Below are 18842 nucleotides of genomic sequence, written 5' to 3' on the forward strand. Positions count from 1 at the left end.
CGCCGCGACCACCACTCTCACCGGCAAGTGCTCTCTATCACATTATACTAACCTCGATAATGGTTGCATGTCGATTTGAGTCTCGGATAAATCTGTGAGTTGGCTGGATTGGTAGTAGGAGAAATCGAGACGCTATCGCTGCTGCCCTTAAATGTTTGACTCCATAGAACAAGCTTTGGTGAGTCTAGATTATTAGGTTAGGTTAGAAAAGGCATTGCATGTTGATTTGAGTTCCTGGCGTGGTGATTCCTTGGCTGTGAAGTGGTGGAGCTCGAGCGGGAAGCATTTCTTGAAGTTTTGTCTCGGGTTCCAGATCTGACTGTTCTGGATGTTCCTGGATTTATATTTTTGTATCTCCTTTTGTGGTCCAAATCTCGCGAAATGTTCTTCATCAAAGTTGTTCATAAGATCTTGAACTACAACATACTTAAATTTAAGATTTTTCTGAGCTCAAATGGATCTCCCGAAGGACCAACTCCTTACTGAAACAGAACTGTTTTTACCGTGGAACCCGTGACCTTTGTACTTTCTCGGATTTTTATAAAAATTTCCACTTCGAATTTGGTCACACTTCCTTCATGAAATTTGTTCAGGAAGCCCTTTTATACAACATATAAAAATTTCAAAGTGTTTGAAGATATTTTGGTTTGTGACACGAACATTATTTTTGATTCGGTTATCCTGTTTCGACGGACCAGTACTGTTCTGTTTTAGAGCCATTGAAAGTGGCCTTTACAGGGGAATTTTGAGATTGTATTCTTCATGAAAAACATTCATGAAGGTCTTGTTTATAACATATTCGAAATTCAGAATTTTTGGAACCCATTTACTATGCCTTCAAAATTAATTTTCCAAACTGTGCAATTCTGTCCAGTTTTACTAGACTTCAGTGATCTGCCGGTTTTTGTCTGAAACCATTGGCTTTTGATTTCTGGCCTACTGGAGTCAATACCCACCTTAATTATCTCTTCAACGGTGCTTATTTGACCTTGAACCGATATCGAATGCTTAGGTAAATTGAGTGGTCCTTGGGGGTACAGAATCTGGAATTTCGGTTGTTAACTGTTTGAAAGAAGTAATGAAGTGCCGTATCGGTTATTGTTATATGATATCATGTTATGTGAAAGATCACTACAAAAAAACTGGATTTTTGCCACGAAAATTTGCGACGAAAAAATTTTCGTTGCAAATTTGCGACAAATTTTCCAACGAAAAGTAAAATTCGTTGGAAATTTCCAACGAAAAATTTTTCGTCGCAAATTTCGTTGGAAATTTCCAACGAAACAATTTTCATCGCAAAATTCGTTGGAAATTTCCAACAAAAAAATTTTCGTCGCAAAATTCGTTGGAAATTTTCAACGAATTTTGCGACAACTTCAAAAAAACCCGTTATTGTTCGGCATTTTTATATTCGTTGGAAATTTCCAACGAATTTTCCAACGAAGTTCAATTTTCCGGGCAATTATTTCAGTGTGTACAATTTTCGTTGGAAAATTCGTTGGAAATTTCCAACGAATTTTTTTTCGTTGGAATTTTCCAACGAATTACAAAAAAACCCGTTACTGTTCGACATTTTTTATATTCGTTGGAAATTTCCAACGAATTACAAAAAAAATCCGATACTGTTCGGCATTTTTTATATTCGTTGGAAAATTCGTTGGAAATTTCCAACGAATTTTCCAACAAATTTCAATTTTCCGGGCAATTACTTCATTGTGTATAATTTTAGTTGGAAAATTCGTTAGAAATTTCCAACGAATTTTCCAACGAATTTTAATTTTCCAGGCAATTATTTTAATGTGTATAATTTTCGTTGCAAAATTCGTGAGAAATTTCCCACGAATTTTGCAACGAAAACCCTACTTCTTCCTTATTCAATATTTTCGCGCTCGTTATTTCCACAACTTTCAATTTCCACGTTCTCTCTCTCTCTCTCTCTCTCTCTCTCTCTCTCTCTCTCTCTCTCTCTCTCTCTCTCTCTCTCTCTCTCCTTCGCCTTCACCTTCTCCCTCCGCCTCCCCCGCCGCCCCCCCTCCTCCTCCGGCTCCGGCTCCGGCTCCGGCGCCATGGACACCAAGCCTCCAAGCCTCCAACGGCCCCGACGCCCCCGACGCCACCAAGCCTCGTCGCCGGCGAGGCTAGGAGACGATGACGGACTTGACGGGCGGCGGCCCCGAAGCCTGCTCCCACCCCTGCTGCTGCTGCTGCTTCTTCTTCATCTTCGGCCATGGCGAGGGCCGAGCTCACCATGGCCGGCGAGCTCGGCCCTCGCCGGCGACGAGGCTGGCCCTCGCCGGCCATGGCGAGGGCCGAGCTCGCCATGGCCGGCGAGCTCGAGCTCGCCCAGATCTGGGCGAGCTCGGCCGTCGCCGGCAACGAGGCTGGCCCTCGCCGGTGGCGGGGGCTATTTTTCGATCAAAAAAAAAAATTTCGACCAAAAAAAAAAAATTTCGATGGAAAAAAATTTCCACGATTTTTAATTCGACCAAAAAAAATTTTGTAGTTTCCAACGAAAAAAAATTCGTTTCCAACGAATTTAGCCACGAGTTTTCCAACGAATTTTCCAACGAAAAAAAATTTGTCGCAAATTTCCAACGAAAATTGAAATTTTTCGTTGGAAAAATTTGCGACGACTTATTACCAACGAATTTTTTTTCGTTGGAAATTCGTTTTCCAACGAATTTTTCCAAATTTTTCGTTGGAAATTTCGTCGGAAAAAATATGTTTTTTTGTAGTGGATTGTTTGTGCATGTGGTTATGTGACTTTGAGATGACTTGATGCCGTCGGTTTATGGACGACGATGCCCCGAGGAGCCTGTCGGGAAAGCGGGATGCCGTGGACTAGTGGTTCACGATGCCTAGAAAGTGACATGCTCTAGATGCCCCAGGAGTGCAGACGGGATGCCGTGGCCAGTGGGACCACGAAGCCTGCGCGGGCCATTGAAAAATCCGGCGTATACTGCAACAGTTCGGTCTGGGCGCGCCGAATCTTGCTAGTCGGGATGTTTCCTCCTTGCGTGGCCGGGGAGCGCACCAGTCATGTGTCTTGGAGTGGCGAATGAAGTTGATTATTGTCACATAACGTATGTAATGTGTGCTCATGTGAATGGCTGTTTTGGATCGACCTTCTTTTGCCTGATAATGGTGGCTAAGTGAGAATGAAAAAAGGGAATTATGTATGCCATGACTGGATGTGAATTGGTTTATTTGCTTATCGATTTGACTCTATTGATATGCATGTTGTTATCTGTTTAGTATGGCGTGATAGAGTTTACTTGGCTGAGTTTCCGCTCACTGTTTGTTGTTGACACCTTTTTCAGACTAGTAGTATGCCGATCCTCCCTACCTCTACCTCGATAAGCTACGGGGTGCCAGTTGATTTTGAAAGCCATCTATTTGAATTCGTGATCCCGGAGTTCCTGAACTTGTTTTCATAAAATGCATTTCCATTCTGACCGTAAATATTGGGTCCCCAGAGGGACTCGTTCTTTTGGGCTTCGTCGGGGTTTATGCCCTTGATGGGGGACAGTTGGTGGGGCCCCTTCCATACCATGGGCCGGACGGAGATGATGGCGACGCTAGCAGCGAGGTCTTTTGAGGACAGCACCGAGGAGAAGGAAGGAGTAGTTTTTAGAAGACACGACTGTCAGTTAGTTTTTGGGGATAGAGTCGTATAGGGATGGGTGGTAGCTTGTTCGTTTTTGGTTAAGTTTGGTGGGTCGTTGTAGGATAGCCGGGTTGGAGTTGTTGGGTAGTCTCCCCGTGTTTTTGAACTCACCTTTGTATCACCCTTATTATTATGTCAAAGATGGATGCTATTTTCGTAACTTGTGTGTCCTAGCATTTCTATGTTTCTATGTTACATTCATGTTACAAATGCTAATCTTTAAAAAGAAGCATCTTCTGCTTGCGAATAATCTGATGACTAATGAGGATTAGAGGATAAATCTTGAAAGGGGCGTGCCTGGGATGCTCTGATACCATCTCGGGGGCTGTAGCATCCCAGGCACACCCCTTTCAAGATTTATCCTCTAATCCTCATTAGTCATCAGATTATTCGCAAGCGGAAGATGCTTCTTTTTAAAGATTAGCATTTATAACATGAATGTAACATAGAAACATAGAAATGCTATGACACACAAGTTGCGAAAATAGCATCCATCTTTCACATAATAATGAGGGTGATACAAAGGTGAGTTCAAAAACACGGGGAGACTACCCAACAACTCCAACCCGGCTATCCTATTACGACCCACCAAACTTAACCAAAAACAAACAAGCTATCACCCATCCCTACACGACTCTATCCTCAAAAACTAACTGACAGTCGTGTCTTCAAAAAACTACTCCTTCCTCCTCCTCGATGCTGTCCTCAAAAGACCTCGCTGCTAGCGTCGCTATCATCTCCGTCCGGCCCATAGTATGGAAGGGGCCCCACCAACCGTCCCCCATCAAGGGCATAAACCCCGACGAAGCCCAAAAGAACGAGTCCCTCTGGGGACCCAATATTTACGGTCAGAATGGAAATGCATTTTATGAAAACAAGTTAGGGAACTCCGGGATTACGAATTCAAATAGACGGCTTTCAAAATCAACTGGCACCCCGTAACTTATCGAGGTAGAGATAGAGAGGATCGGCATACTACTAGTCTAAAAAAGGTGTCAACAACAAACAGTGAGCGGAAACTCAGCCAAGTAAACTCTATCACGCCATACTAAACAAATAACAACATGCATCTCAATAAAGTCAAATCGATAAGCAAATAAACAAATTCAAATCCAGTCATGGCATACATAATTCCCTTTTTTCATTCTCACTTAGCCACCATTATCAAGCAAAAGAAGGTCGATCCAAGAACAGCCATTCACATGAGCACACGTTGCATACGTTATGTGACAATAATCAACTCCATTCACCACTCCAAGACACATGACCGGTGCGCTCCCCGGCCACGCAAGGAGGAAACATCCCGACTAGCAAGATTCGGCGCGTCCAGACCGGACTGCTGCGGTATACGCCGGATTTCTCAACGGCCCGCGCAGGCTTCGTGGTCCCACTGGCCACGGCATCCCGTCCGCACTCCTGGGGCATCTAGGGCATGTCACTTCCTAGGCATCGTGAACCACTAGTCCACGGCATCCCACTTTCCCGATAGGCTCCTCGGGGCATCGTCGTCCATAAACCGACGGCATCAAGTCATCTCAAAGTCACATAACCACATGCACAAACGATCTTTCACATAGCATGATATCATATAACAATAACCGATACGGCACTTCATTACTTCTTTCAAACAGTTCACAACCAAAATTCCAGATTCTGTACCCCCAAGAACCACTCAATTTACCTAAGCATTCGATATCAGTTCAAGGTCAAATAAGCACCGTTGAAGAGATAATTAAGGTGGGTATTGACTCCAGTAGGCCAGAAATCAAAAGCCAATGGTTTCAGACAAAAACCGGCAGATCACTGAAGTCTAGTAAAACTGGATAGAATTGCACGGTTTGGAAAATTAATTTTGAAGGCATAGCAAATGGGTTCCAAAAATTCTGAATTTCGAATATGTTATAAACAAGACCTTCACGAATGTTTTTTATGGGAACACAATCTCAAAATTCCCCTGTAAAGGCCACTTTCAATGACTCTAAAACAGAACAGTACTGGTCCGTCGAAACAGGATAACCGAATCAAAAATAATGTTCGTGTCACAAACCAAAATATCTTCAAACACTTTGAAATTTTTATATGTTGTATAAAAGGGCTTCCTGAACAAATTTCATGAGGAAGTGTGACCAAATTCGAAGTGGAAATTTTTATAAAAATCCGATAAGGTACAAAGGTCACGGGTTCCACGGTAAAAACAGTTCTGTTTCAGTAAGGAGTTGGTCCTTCGGGAGATCCATTTGAGCTCAGAAAAATCTTAAATTTAAGTATGTTATAGTTCAAGATCTTATGAACAACTTTGATGAAGAACATTTCGCGAGATTTGGACCACAAAAGGAGATACAAAAATATAAATCCAGGAACATCCAGAACAGTCAGATCTGGAACCCGAGACAAAACTTCAAGAAATGCTTCCCGCTCGAGCTCCACCGCTTCACAGCCAAGGAATCACCACGCCAGGAACTCAAATCAACATGCAATGCCTTTTCTAACCTAACCTAGTAATCTAGACTCACCAAAGCTTGTTCTACGGAGTCAAACATTTAAGGGCAGCAGCTATAGCGTCTCGATTTCTCCTACTACCAATCCAGCCAACTCACAGATTTATCCGAGACTCAAATCGACATGCAACCATTATCGAGGTTAGTATAATGTGATAGAGAGCACTTGCCGGTGAGAGTGGTGGTCGCGGCGAGGCTGCTAGTCCGAGGCGGAGACGAGGGCGCGAGGGGCGATTCCTAAGCTGCTGCTGGTCGGTTGAGGGCGTGGCTGGACAGGGCAAGAGGCTGGTTGTTGCTGGCGTGCGGGGACGAGATGACCGGCTGCTGCTGCTGGTCGCGCGGAGTGGCTGGTTCCCGGCGAACACAGAGAGAGACGAGAGAGTGGGTGAGCTGGGCGAGAGAGAGCTGAGAGAGTGAGCTGTGGGGGAAAAGGCTGAGCGAGAGAGAGCTGGTGAGAGTGAACTGTGGGGGAAAAAAATTATCTGATGGCCCTTCAACTTCCCTTGCATGCATGGGTGACACTTGGCACCTCCCTCTTGCCAAATGTAGAGGGGGAAGAAGAAGACAAAGAAGAGAAATGATGGGGTTGCTGCTGCGTGGGGTTTCTGGCGGGAAAAAGGGGAAAGAAAAAGAAAAGGAAGGAAAAAGAGGAAAAGAGGGGGCCGTCCGTGAGCAAGGGAAAAAAATGGGGAGAAAAATAACGGCAACGGGTTTGACACGGAGTCGGGTCGCGCGGACGACGCGACGTCGGTTTAGTCGGCTCGACGGTAATTGTTCCCAAGAATCCAAACTCGTGATTCCAAAAAAAACGATAATCACAACGCTAATCTTCCAATTTCATTTTCCTAATTTCCGTCGACGAGCGCCCTAATCCATTAGGGTCCTTTAATCTTTGGCCATGAAATTTCAGGATGCCACATCCCTAGATTTTTTGTACATGTTCAATTTAGTCCCTGAACTATATGAAAATGTTCAATGTTGTCCTTCCATTAATTCAAGTTCAGGGACAACATTGGATATATTCATATTGATCAAGGACTAAATTAAATATGTACTAAAAGTCCATCGACCACATTAAACTAATTAAAAGTTCGGGACACATTGCATATTTGGCTAAGGTTCAGGGATCACATTGGACAAATCAAAAGTTCAACGACCACATTGGACCAAAGTTTAGGGACCATTTGTTTCATTATCTCTCACTTAAAGCAAATCTAATGACAAATATTAAGCAATAGCTATTGTTAATGAAATTAAGCATAACCAACTCGCATTTTCTCCATAACGGTGAATATAGCTACAAATTGCACGAACATATAAAGATAATTTGCCATTGTTGTAATCACATGTAATGGGTCACATAAAGTGAAACAGAGCTCATAGTCTACTGTTCTGGTTTGGTGTTAACTATTTAAACTAAAGAGATAATGACACAAATAGTCCTTAAACTTTAACTCAATATGCAATGTGATCCCTGAACTTTTAATTTGTTCAATATGGTTCCTGAACTTTAACCCAATGTGCAATGTCGTTCCTGACTTTTAATTTATTCAATGTGATCCCTAGACTTTTTGGTACCTGTTCAAGTTAGTCCTTAGATTATATGAAAATGTTCGATATTGTCATTCCATTAATTCAAGTTCATGGACAACATTAACAATTTTCATATAGTTCAGGGGCTAAATTTAACATGTATGAAAAGTTCATAAACCAGGTTACACATAGGGGTAAAGTTCATGGACCATATTGAACAAATTAATAGTTCAAAGACCACATTGAACATTAGGCCAAAGTTTAGAGACCATTTATATCATTTTCCCTAAAATAAATGAAGAGGTCTACAACTAGTGATGAACATAGTCCGGGTGGTCTGGTGCTAACCTTGAAACTAGGAACGGAACCAAGCACCAAACCGGCCCTACCTCCAGTCCCAGGAACCAGCCCCGCTTTGTTTTTCCTGTGTGGGAGAGAGAGCTTGGGTTTTGATTTCTAATATAAGTAATGTAATCTTAGTTTATTTTTCTAATTTTTCAATTTAAAATGAGAGAGAGAGAGAGAGAGAAGTGGTTGGGTAATGATGTGCATATGTGATCGTGTGCTTTTTTTATATTTTAAGTTGTTAACTTGTTGTTTATAATTCTTTTAACAAAAGTTGATGCCCAGGTCAAAATCGGTTCTATTAATCAACTCTCAAGCTCAACTCAGACTTTGCCGACTAATCCAAAACAATCCTTAGTTTTGCAAGTAAAGACCAATTTCAGCTATAGTTTGATTCGATGGATCCAAATCTGAAGATATCGATTCTACGAGTTAATTGTCGATTCGCAAGAATAGCTATTGATTTCATGGTTGCTGATTGACTACAATATGTCAATTTACAAGTTTATTGTCGACTTTGAGACTCCCAATTGACTAAGTAGCAATTGGAGGCTGATCTGATTGATATCATACACAATTTGTTTATCTAGAAGGTGGTTATTCGGCTTCCAAGGCTGGTGCAAGAATTTGGAGAGTCTTATCCTAGTTACAAATGCATCTATTCCTATTTTGATGCATTTAGTCCTAAATTATTAAATGTCTAAATTCTTAGTTTTATGAGTCTTAAGCCCTAGATTTTATGAGTCTTCATTGTGGTATTGCTTTTGAGAGTCTTCATAATGTGAATATTCCAAGAGTCATTTCTATTTCTAGAATTCCGAGAGTCTTTTCTTTTGTTTAGTAAAATCACACTATAAATAGAGGTGTAATCTCATTTGTAAGTTACTTGAATATTGATGAATATATGAGATTTTTCTCAAGTGAGTGAAATTCTATCTAGATTCTTTATCTTTGGTGGGCGGATTTTTCTTTGGTGGTGAACCAAGAAGTCCATTATCCTTGGCTAGTGGGTTTCTTTTAAGGCTTTGGTGGTGAATTTCTCCTATCGGTGGCTTGTCCTTCGAGCCTTGGTGGTGAACTTCGTCTATCTCCATCTTTATCATTGGTTGGTGGCATATCCTTTATTCCTTGGTGGTGATCGTCATTTATCATTTATCCTGTTGTTATCACTCAAAACACATTCCTCACCTTGCACACGTATCAATACCAGTCGCCCAATTCAAAGTCGGATCAAATCGGTTCTACTAGGGAACTAGCTCGTTTGGTTCAATTGTTAGGTAAAATCAATGGGTTCTAGGTTCAACCTTGAAACTGAACCGACTCTAATCGGTTCCCAGGTTTCAACCCATGAACGTATCTTCCGAGAAGTGAACCAGCCTCGAACAGGATTGGCAAGGCTGGTTCCCAGGTTGACTAGGACCATTGCTCACCCCTAGTTACAAAGTGTAAGTTTATCATTGGTGTTGATGCACAATTTTTCCCAGTCTCCCGTGGACTTGGCTTAACGCTCGTGGATTGGATCGAATAGCACACCACAAGCAAAGGAAGCCTCATGTGCTTGGCCTCAAGAGGAACCTCCAATGGTTAACGAGGAATAAAGAGAAAATCTATCCTGGTGAGAAAGCCAATCTGGTAGAAACATTGGACTTACCTTTTTGGGTAATTATTCTTTCCCTTTGATGCCCACCTCTGGTGTGCTCCCCAAGTAGGGTAGGTGAAACCTCACGGGCTACATGGTTCCGCAATGTCTCAATAGCAAGGCATGCCCAACTAAAGAGGAGCCAGGTTAACCTAGGAGGTGGTGCTTTAGCGGCACAATTGTAGTCATTGACCTTCGAGGCCGAGCTGGTTCGGGTGTTTGCGCTGAGGCCTGCCACGGGCGCCATGCTGCTTTGGGTCAGGCATTCCTCCCTCGGCATTGTTCCTTCATTGAACCCCCTACTTTCTATGCTGAGCGAGGTGGACTCAAGCCCAAAAGGGCGAAAAATTTTGGCTGCAACTAGGCTCTTGGAAAGATGGATGAGGTCGAAAGGCTCTCAGTGCTGTAGACATTTCACATTCGATGTCACAGATTCAACAAGAAACCAATAAACTCGAGAAGAATGGCGTGCAAATGAGGGAAATTTTCGAAAGAAGGCAAAGGTGGGTGGGATATAAACAGGTCGATATGGTCTCACAAATTAAGTAGTTGAATCTCTTTCTAGGATTATAACTGAGATGTCAAGAAGACCCTTAAAAAGGCTTCCTAATTCCACGACATACAGCTGAAGGTTAAGCTAACACCCTACCTTGTATTAGTCGAAAGATCTGCTTTGACAAAGTCTCATATACTAATAGCACGAGACAACTTAAAAAGATCTATTCAGAAATAGGCCAGAGAAAAAGGGAAATATGGTGACTTCATCATCTCCTCTTCTCCATTCTCTACACGCAACAGCATTTAGATCATTTTTAGTAGGCGGCGCCAGTAAAGTTTCACCTTCATGACTAGAGAAATTTGGTGCATGATTCAGTAGCTAACATTCCTCACCAAGCTTTCAACAAATGCAGCAGTCCTAGACCAGTTGCGAAACATCTTCTCGTACAGCACAACACAGCAAATCTCATCGTACCACCAACTTCAAACCATACTTCATGTTAAAAAACTTGTCACAATGAACCGTTCAATTAAGAACGAGAGAGCTACTACGAACACTGATCGAAATGCTTCAGCAGTAGCCCCATTTGCATGTGAAACAAAAATGAACAAGAGATAACCTACTCTGCTACAATACATCATTCTACAAGCAACAGAATCTAATGCTATCGATATTATCTTTGGCTTGCTCATGCTTCGACGAATCTATGATGCCAGGAATCAAACATCTAAACAACCAGAGAAACACCAAGAGCTTTCAAAACTCTCCAGCCTTTTTAATCGCAGTAAGGAGATTCTAATCACCTCATACCATGTCATCCAAATAACAGAAAGAGCTGTAGAGAAGCTTGATTTCAGGCAAAGAGAGAAAGGTGTATCAAAAGGTGAAGCAGAAATATATTTTCAGGGGGAAGAAAAGAAAGAACATCAGGGTTCCTCAACATGAAGGTCATTTCAAGAGCATGACTCTAACTGAAACACCATTAAAGAAGAGGGAGTGATTGTGTCCAGTAGCTTCAAGGGAACAAAAACTCATCATATGCCAAACTTCTAATGACAAAAACCTAGAATACTATGATCCACATGTCAAGATGGAACTTGCCTGGTCCAACAACAACAACAAAAACCATATTCAAGTTATTTTCTGTCACTGCATGCATCATGCAGTAAGTAGGAACTATTTTTCATCATTGTCCAAGCTGCCATTGTTGAGGAAAATCCAGCAACTTCTTGAATAGTGGAATGAGGCCAAGCAGAGCAATTTGAAGCTGTTCGGAGCTATTTACCCGAATGCTGACCTGTCCCGCCCCTCTGTTATTCAAATTTGCACGAGCGATCAGATTTGTAAACCGTCCGATGGGCAACTGAGATTGTACATTGCCACCGACAGCAAGATCCCCGTGCCAATCCATGATGGAAAGGCCAAGAGTGAACAGAGAACGGCCCAAAGGGTAATCTTTATCTCTCAAGGTGGCATCTAAGCTGCCTCCATAAGCAACATCACCACGAGCAGTTATAGCACCACCAGTCATAACTACACGCAACCATTTATTGACGATCAATTTGTCCTCAACTTTCAATCCGGCCGTTAAAGCATCATTCAAGAGAGTAAAGGACAATCCAGCAGTCGCCTTATTCTTCCTGAAATTACTAAACCTAGTCTCACTGCGAAGAGTATAAGCCAGGTCCTTCCCAACAGTCTGCATATCGAGTCCTAGTGAAGTTGATTTTCCCTCCCCATGTTTTAGGGAACTAGCTACCTCCATTTGGACATTCGCATCCTTCTTATCTTTTGAGACCTGGCCAGAAAAAGAGATAGGTATCTTGTCTTTAACGACAAACAATCGCTCTAGATTAATGCCTTCGTAACCAACATCATGATCCCAACCATGAGTATCAAGAACAGGCCTTACGAGCCACTGGGTAGAGTTATCAAGGTAACGATACCGGTGAGTAGGATTATCAGAATCAAAAGATGCTGGTAAGGCCAAATCTGGCATGGGTACCGGTACAGATGCTGCCCCGCCACTTTCTTCTTCTGCATTTTCAACATATTCACTTGGCTGACCCTTGGCTGCAGCCGCCATCTTCTTCATCATCCTCCGTCGCCTTCTCTCCTCTTTCAACTGTTTCTTCATAAAAAGTTTCTCCCTATATTCTAACTCATCAAAATATGCCTTCTTCTGAGCCCTAGTAAGCTTTGACACCTGGGCCTTTGTCAATCGCTTAAACGGCGGCAATTCGTCGTATTCTGATTCATCATCAGAATCAGATGACTCGTCCAAGTCATCGTCCATGCCATCATCATCACCATACTGCTCCTCAGGCAGCTTTGGCTGTGGCCTCGGTTGGAGAAGAGTTGAAAGAAGGAAAGGCAAAGGAGGGGCTCTTGACCTAGATGCAAAAGGCTTCCCAGGTGGACTATCTTGCAGCTTCAGAAGTGCGTTAGCCTCGGCTAAAATTTTTGAAGCAAAGGAAAGCAGTAACAGATGAGGCTTCCAAACCTGACCATTCGGCAACACTCTCTGTCCAGCTCTATTCGTCCTGCATGCCGAGTGGTTTTCCACCAAAGAAACAGGATTCATAAGCCGCATATCACCAGCTGCCTGACGAATCGCTTGCTGCACGACATGCGATCGCTGAGTGACAAACATGTCATAACTAGAAGCAGTACCATTTGGCCCATCAGGTGGGGCTGATGCTGCATGTGTTAGAACCACAATTGCATTAAACCATATAGAGGGTCCAAATATCTCAGTAATCGTGCGCAAAAGCGGCATATCACCAAGATCCCTGCTTTGCATGTCCAAGCGGTCAAGATACAGCACAATATCAGGTGGAGTCTTCTTAATGAATCGCTTAATAGAATGAAGGATCTTCTCGTTTTGGCGTTGATCCGTCAAAGAAGGCAGAAGGCCTGGCGTGTCAATGATTCGCACCTTAATCCCCTGAACAGTTCCGACGACATCTTGAACTTTCTTAGTGCCAGTGTCAAAAGCATCAGTGCTGAACTTCACTTCATCAAATATTGAGTTGATTGTCGCACTTTTCCCCACACCTGTCTTCCCCAAGACCATAATAGTGCAAGAGAAATCAAGTGGTTCCTGCCCAGATGCCTCAAGCTGCTCTGCCATGGCACTTGCGCGATCAAAACTGAAGGCACCAACACGGCCCCCATTTCTTCCCCTAATCTGCTCCGCTAATCCCAGCCTGTACAGGACCTGCGCCACGACGACATTATGGGGAGTCTGCCCGAGTCGATGTGCAAGACGCAAGAATTTAACACGTATCATCTGGAGTTTTTCACGGGTCTCATCATGTTCCTCAGACTCCCCATTAGCAGGCTCCTCAATCTGCTGAGCTTGCGCATGAGATACAGCTCCATTAACACGCGGTTGCTGAGACATTCGAGGTGCAGGGTCCAGCAAAGGAGCAGCACGGCCAAGGCCAGCAGGGCGAGCAGGTACCGAAGCATGATTCATTGATCTTCCAGACGATGCAACTTCGGCAGCCGGCATACCATTTTCCCTGATTACTTTCTTACGATCATCCACACTGTCTGAATCCTTCTTTTCACGCTTCTCCGCTGAAGTGTGATTGTGATGATTTTCCTGGACCTTTTCAACAGGATGCTGAGTAGGAGAAGCCACATCCCCTTTGTTAATTTCAATTGTTCCACTTGTAATTTGCTCATCCTTCCCGGACTTAAGCTCCTTTGAAGTATTCAAGATCTTACACTCACGAGTAATTGACTCATCTGAGGTAGACGAAGGCTTGTCAGTTGAAGTTGGGTCCTGCTCAGAGATTTCCCCCTGAAATGAATCTGGTCCATTAGTAGCATCTTTCACCTCCTTGTTGATGTCACTCTGATATTCTGTATCAATACCGGAAGAAGACTTTTTCACTTCTCCATCAGCATCATCATAGAGTGAGTCAAAGCTAGCTGTCACACTTTTGGGTTCCACGTTTACAGGACCTTCGTTTTCTGAAGCCAAAGTAGCATTCCCTTCATCCAGATCATCTGGATGATTAGCAGCTGGAGCAACTTCCAGATCCCTGTCAACGGTAAGTTTGCCTTCAGCTGCCAAATCAGTGTCTACTAATTCTTCACGCTGATCATTTGCATACAGAACCTCCTCACTAGAAGTTCCCTTCTGATCAGCGTCAAGCAGTCCTTCCACACTGACATTCCCATTCTCCAATTCATCTTCGGTCCCGTTGTCAAGCTTTCCGAGAACTGCACCACGCGTCGGAGTGGACTCATCTGCCTCACTGCGCATCTCTCCATCCACATGAAGCCCAGCTACTTCCCTCACGGCATCCTCCCCGTTACTCATCAATCCATCATCTTCTTCTTCGACTGGCACTTTCTCACGAGTCCCTCCCTCATCAACCCCATCTGCCTTAAGAGCACCACCGATGCTCTCCCCGCCCACCAAACCTCCTACCTTCTCCTCCTCGACTATCTCCTCGGGTATCTCGATTTTCGCCGGCGTGCCAATTGCCTCCTCGAACTCTTCGACCTCATGCCCCGCGCCAGCGACCTCATCGAAAACACCGCCGCTCCGATCTCCACCCGCGACATCGTCCGCATCAGGACCGGGTACGCCGACACCGCCCGGACCCGCCGGCTCCAGTCCTTCCCCTCCCGAGCCGCCGTCGCGGGCATCCACCGCCTCCTCGAAAACCTCCTCCCCATCACCGACCTTCGAATCATTCCCCGCCGAGCCGACCCTCTCCTCCGAAACCCCGGCCTCCCCACCGACCTGCCCTCCCATCCGCGGGCCATCGGCATCTCGGTCAGCATATTCCATTGCCGATCCCCCCCTCCTCCTCCTCCCCCCCGCCGTCAGGCCTCGCCCTCCTAAAAAACCCTAGATTCAACAACACCCGAAAAGCAAAAGCAGAAGAAAAGAAACAAAAAAAAACCCATCTCAGGAAAACGCGCAATCGATCAAAACGAAAACCAATCCACTCCACCAATCAAGAAACCCCCGATTCACAAAACCAAAAAGAAGAAGAGGAGGAGGAAAGCGCGGGGAACGCATCCCGCGGCAGCCGTATCTAACCTTCAAATCGCGTTGGGGGCGCGAGAGGAGATGGCGGGTCCCCTTCGCTAAGGGCTTATCAGCGAGCGAGGGCAATCGGATTGCGGAGAAGGCTCACCTCCTGCTGCTGCCGCCGCTGCTGCTGCTGGCTCTGTGACGATTCTAGAGAGAGAGAGAGAGAGAAAAGGGGGGTTACTGTGTGTGTGCGTGTGTGGGGGGGGGGCTCTGTTGGGTTTTCCAGTGGTGTGAGGGAGATGAAAATGGGGAAGAATTTGGGGGAAATTTAGGGATCTCCTCCTCTTCTCCTCCCGTCCTTCCTCCTATTCCTTCGTCGAACTCTCTCTTTCTCTCTTTGGCCGATTTCGTCACCAGATAAGGAGGGGGCCATCGACGGCTGAGACCCGCCCCCCCCCCCCCCCCGGGATCGATCCGACGGCGCGGAGGCGCTTGGCATCGGTATCATCGCGGAAGGGAAGGGAAGGGAAGGGAAGGGCAGGGCAGGGCGCCAGGGTCATCAGTGCTGACGTGGACGACCCCGAAGCTTCCTTTTTTTCTTTTTTCGGAAAAAAGATTTGAGTAAAAGGGCTATGGCTGTGCGCTCGTATATATTTTATACGATAAACAAAGAATTAAATATCAGATTTATAAATTGCAGATCGAAAATAATAAACTAAATCCACCGGTTCGCGAGAGATGATGATTATTTTGCGACCTAGAACGATCGATCCTCGAATTGAAAAGACGAACAGAAAACGTACTTTGCTTTGGGTTTCGTTCACATTTTTACTGATTTTTTTTTTGAAGAAATAAAAAGAAAAAAAGTATATGTAGTCCGTTCGTTTTCTAGGAACCGGACCACCCGGACAACGGTTCCACTCTTAGGAATCGAGCACCGGACCGACACTTCCGGGAGCTGGACCAAACCCGCTGGTCTAGTTCGGTCCGAGCGGTTCCTAGTTTGGGCAGTCCGTTTTGCGCACCCCTATTGGGGACCGTAGAGTCACATTAAAGTCACCCGCTCGTAAGAGGGGTGCAATCAAGCCGAATTGAATGGATGCAATTTATGATTAAAACTCGATTGGTGGTTCCACTTCAATGTCGATTTGGGAAAAGTGTTTTAATAGCATTGGACGTAATTAGGAATTACACTAAATTCGAGTGTAGCTCGAATTCAATTGGAACCGGAATACGAGTTTAGATGGTGCAATTAATTCGAAGAAGATGTATTCGTATGTTCATACATAAGGGCTTAATATCATAAAATCATCAATTTTAATCCAATCCCAATTATATCTTAAACTTTTTTTGTCTCGTAAAAATCATAAATTTTAGGTCTAGTCCCAATTTTATCTTGAACTTTTTTTATCTCGAACTTTTTTTATCTCGTACCACCAACTTTTACTTGAGTCTCATATTTTCCTCCGTTAACATTCAATATCTTGTGCTCGGGAGTCTTCCATCCCTCCCAGTTGGAAGGCTTGCACTCGAGACACTAGGCTCGAGATTCTTGAACAGCTTGCGCTTTGGAGTTTTCCATTTCGCGATTGTCAAGAGAAATTTAACCGGTTGGGACTTAAGTAAAAGTTGGTGGTTCTTGATGAGCCAAAAAAAAAAGTTTTGGGTAAAATTGGAGTATACCTAAAGTTGGGGGTTTTTTACGGGACAAAAAAAAAATTCAGGATATAATCGGGATTAAACCTAAAGTCTAGGTTTTTTAGGGTATTAGACCCATAAGTATATGCCAAGCTATGAGCACGCTCTTGAGCTCCATCATAATCAAGCATTTTCAAAAGTCGTGCTCAGTCGGGTTGAGTACGAGTAGTTTACGACTCGAGCACAACTGTTTCAAGGTTCCTCATATCGCGTTCCTGGCGACACCACAAGATAGGGAGAGATTGATACATGTGTGTTTTTGACTTTCATGTCATCGCGAAGCATGCTAGATTCTTGGAAGTCATGCGTTCCGAAGAAGACGCTTCAAGAACCCATAGTTTATGCAAAGAGACCCACCTTGCATTAGAAATTTAGCAAGGACCAATGCCACCTTCCTAGAGCCGATCTCACCTCAGAAAAATCTCTTCACCATCTCTTCCAAAGAGAGAGAGAGAGAGAGAGAGAGAGACAGCAGCCATTGGCGTTGTGCTCCTTAACTTCATGCACAAGATGAGAAGCAATTGTCGTCGCATGGACGCTCCTCTGACCAGTCTCGAAACCACCAAACCACTACGCATCCAAACGCAAAAGATCTAGGAAATCGATGGAAACCCAACTTGGCCCCCTCCACATTTGAGAGGACGTTCTTGATGGGTGGCGAGCTTGGAGCGGCGCTAATGGAGTTTCCCAGGCGGAGCACCACCGCCCATCGGCCCCCACGTCCACCCACCCATGTGGGTTCATCATCATTCTTGGTTGCTTCAGCCTTGTCTTGGAGAAATGATTTTGCGAAAAGGACCATCATCGCCCCACGTGAAGATGTTTAGATGGAAGTATGAGCATTTGGATCGTTCCCGATTCGCATGCCTCTGTGTTCTTGTTTGGTTGGTTTTCTTTTGGTCTCCTTTTTTTCCACCCATGTCACGTGGAATGGGATGGATTGGAGGCCGGAGAGACCGCGTCTTGTCGTTGTGTTGCTAAATTTAAAGTGGGCGAAGACGTGTAATTGAGTCGAGACAAGTCAATAGGGGTATTGCTAATCGAGTGATTTGACCCGGAAAACTTATGGGTAGGTCGTGTTGACCTTCGACATGATTTCTCTCATGTAGCTATGAGTTAACTTCACCGTCGAAATCAAGTTACCCTAGCTCGAAAGGGTTGGGTTTTAGTGGGATTTATTTAGTGGCAATTCCAAAATAGAATAAAATTTGATATGGTTAGGCCCATTTTTAGTGACAATTGGGCAACTGCCATCATAAAAATAACCTACTTTGGCAACTTTTGCAAATTGCAATGAAGGATAGGCTATTAGTGGTCATAGGATTTTTTTTTTCACACATATGAACGTCCTGACATCATTTGTTAAACATGGTTTTCATCGACGGTGGACATAATGATGTTTTTATAGTTTAATTGAATATATTTTCCTTTATCCATTTATTACGACTAAATATTTTAACATCTCAAGAGAGAGGACGAAAGAAATTACTCAAAAAAAATTAAATTGTCACTCGATGAATCGATATGAAAAAAATAAAAAAAAAAGGATTTTGTTCGAGAGTGCTTTGGGACGCTCGTCAAACCACGAGACAAGAATATCGCGATTTTCAATATGTAGACAATCCTTCTCAAGTTGGTCCCTTCAATGTTTTGCCAAAAGGTCCAAGCAATGATTAGCTTCCCAATAACTATGTTGAAGACGGGGTTCACCCAAGACCTACCTTTCCAAATGTTCGATATCATGAATAAGAATAGGATATCCAATAGAAAGAGTGTGATTTAGGGTTTAGAATTTAGAGTTTAGGGCGACTTGTTATCGGAAATTAGTAATAAGTCTCTCTCTCTTAATAAAAATCACGTGTATTTGCTCTTCATCTCGTTTCCTAAAGAAATAATACTTAATATTTTCGGCCAAAAAATATTTTGTAGTAATCTAACCAATATGGTCTACTGTGTTTAGC

The 18842-nt window shown here is 43.8% G+C and overlaps 1 protein-coding gene across 1 annotated transcript; it reads right to left on the reverse strand.

The window, feature by feature from the left end:
- Window positions 1–11055: 11055 nt before the first annotated feature.
- Window positions 11056–15010, reverse strand: LOC115663685 (translocase of chloroplast 120, chloroplastic). The gene has a single exon (XM_030585678.2). The coding sequence runs from the start codon at window positions 14992–14994 to the stop codon at window positions 11368–11370; it is 3627 nt and encodes a 1208-aa protein (XP_030441538.1). The 5' UTR covers window positions 14995–15010; the 3' UTR covers window positions 11056–11367.
- Between the last annotated feature and the right edge of the window lie 3832 nt (window positions 15011–18842).

The sequence above is a fragment of the Syzygium oleosum genome, unplaced genomic scaffold (genome assembly GCF_021117445.2).
Source record: "Syzygium oleosum isolate NSW1041296 unplaced genomic scaffold, Sole_v2.1 Sole_v2.02, whole genome shotgun sequence".
In the NCBI taxonomy this organism is placed as follows: domain Eukaryota; kingdom Viridiplantae; phylum Streptophyta; class Magnoliopsida; order Myrtales; family Myrtaceae; genus Syzygium; species Syzygium oleosum.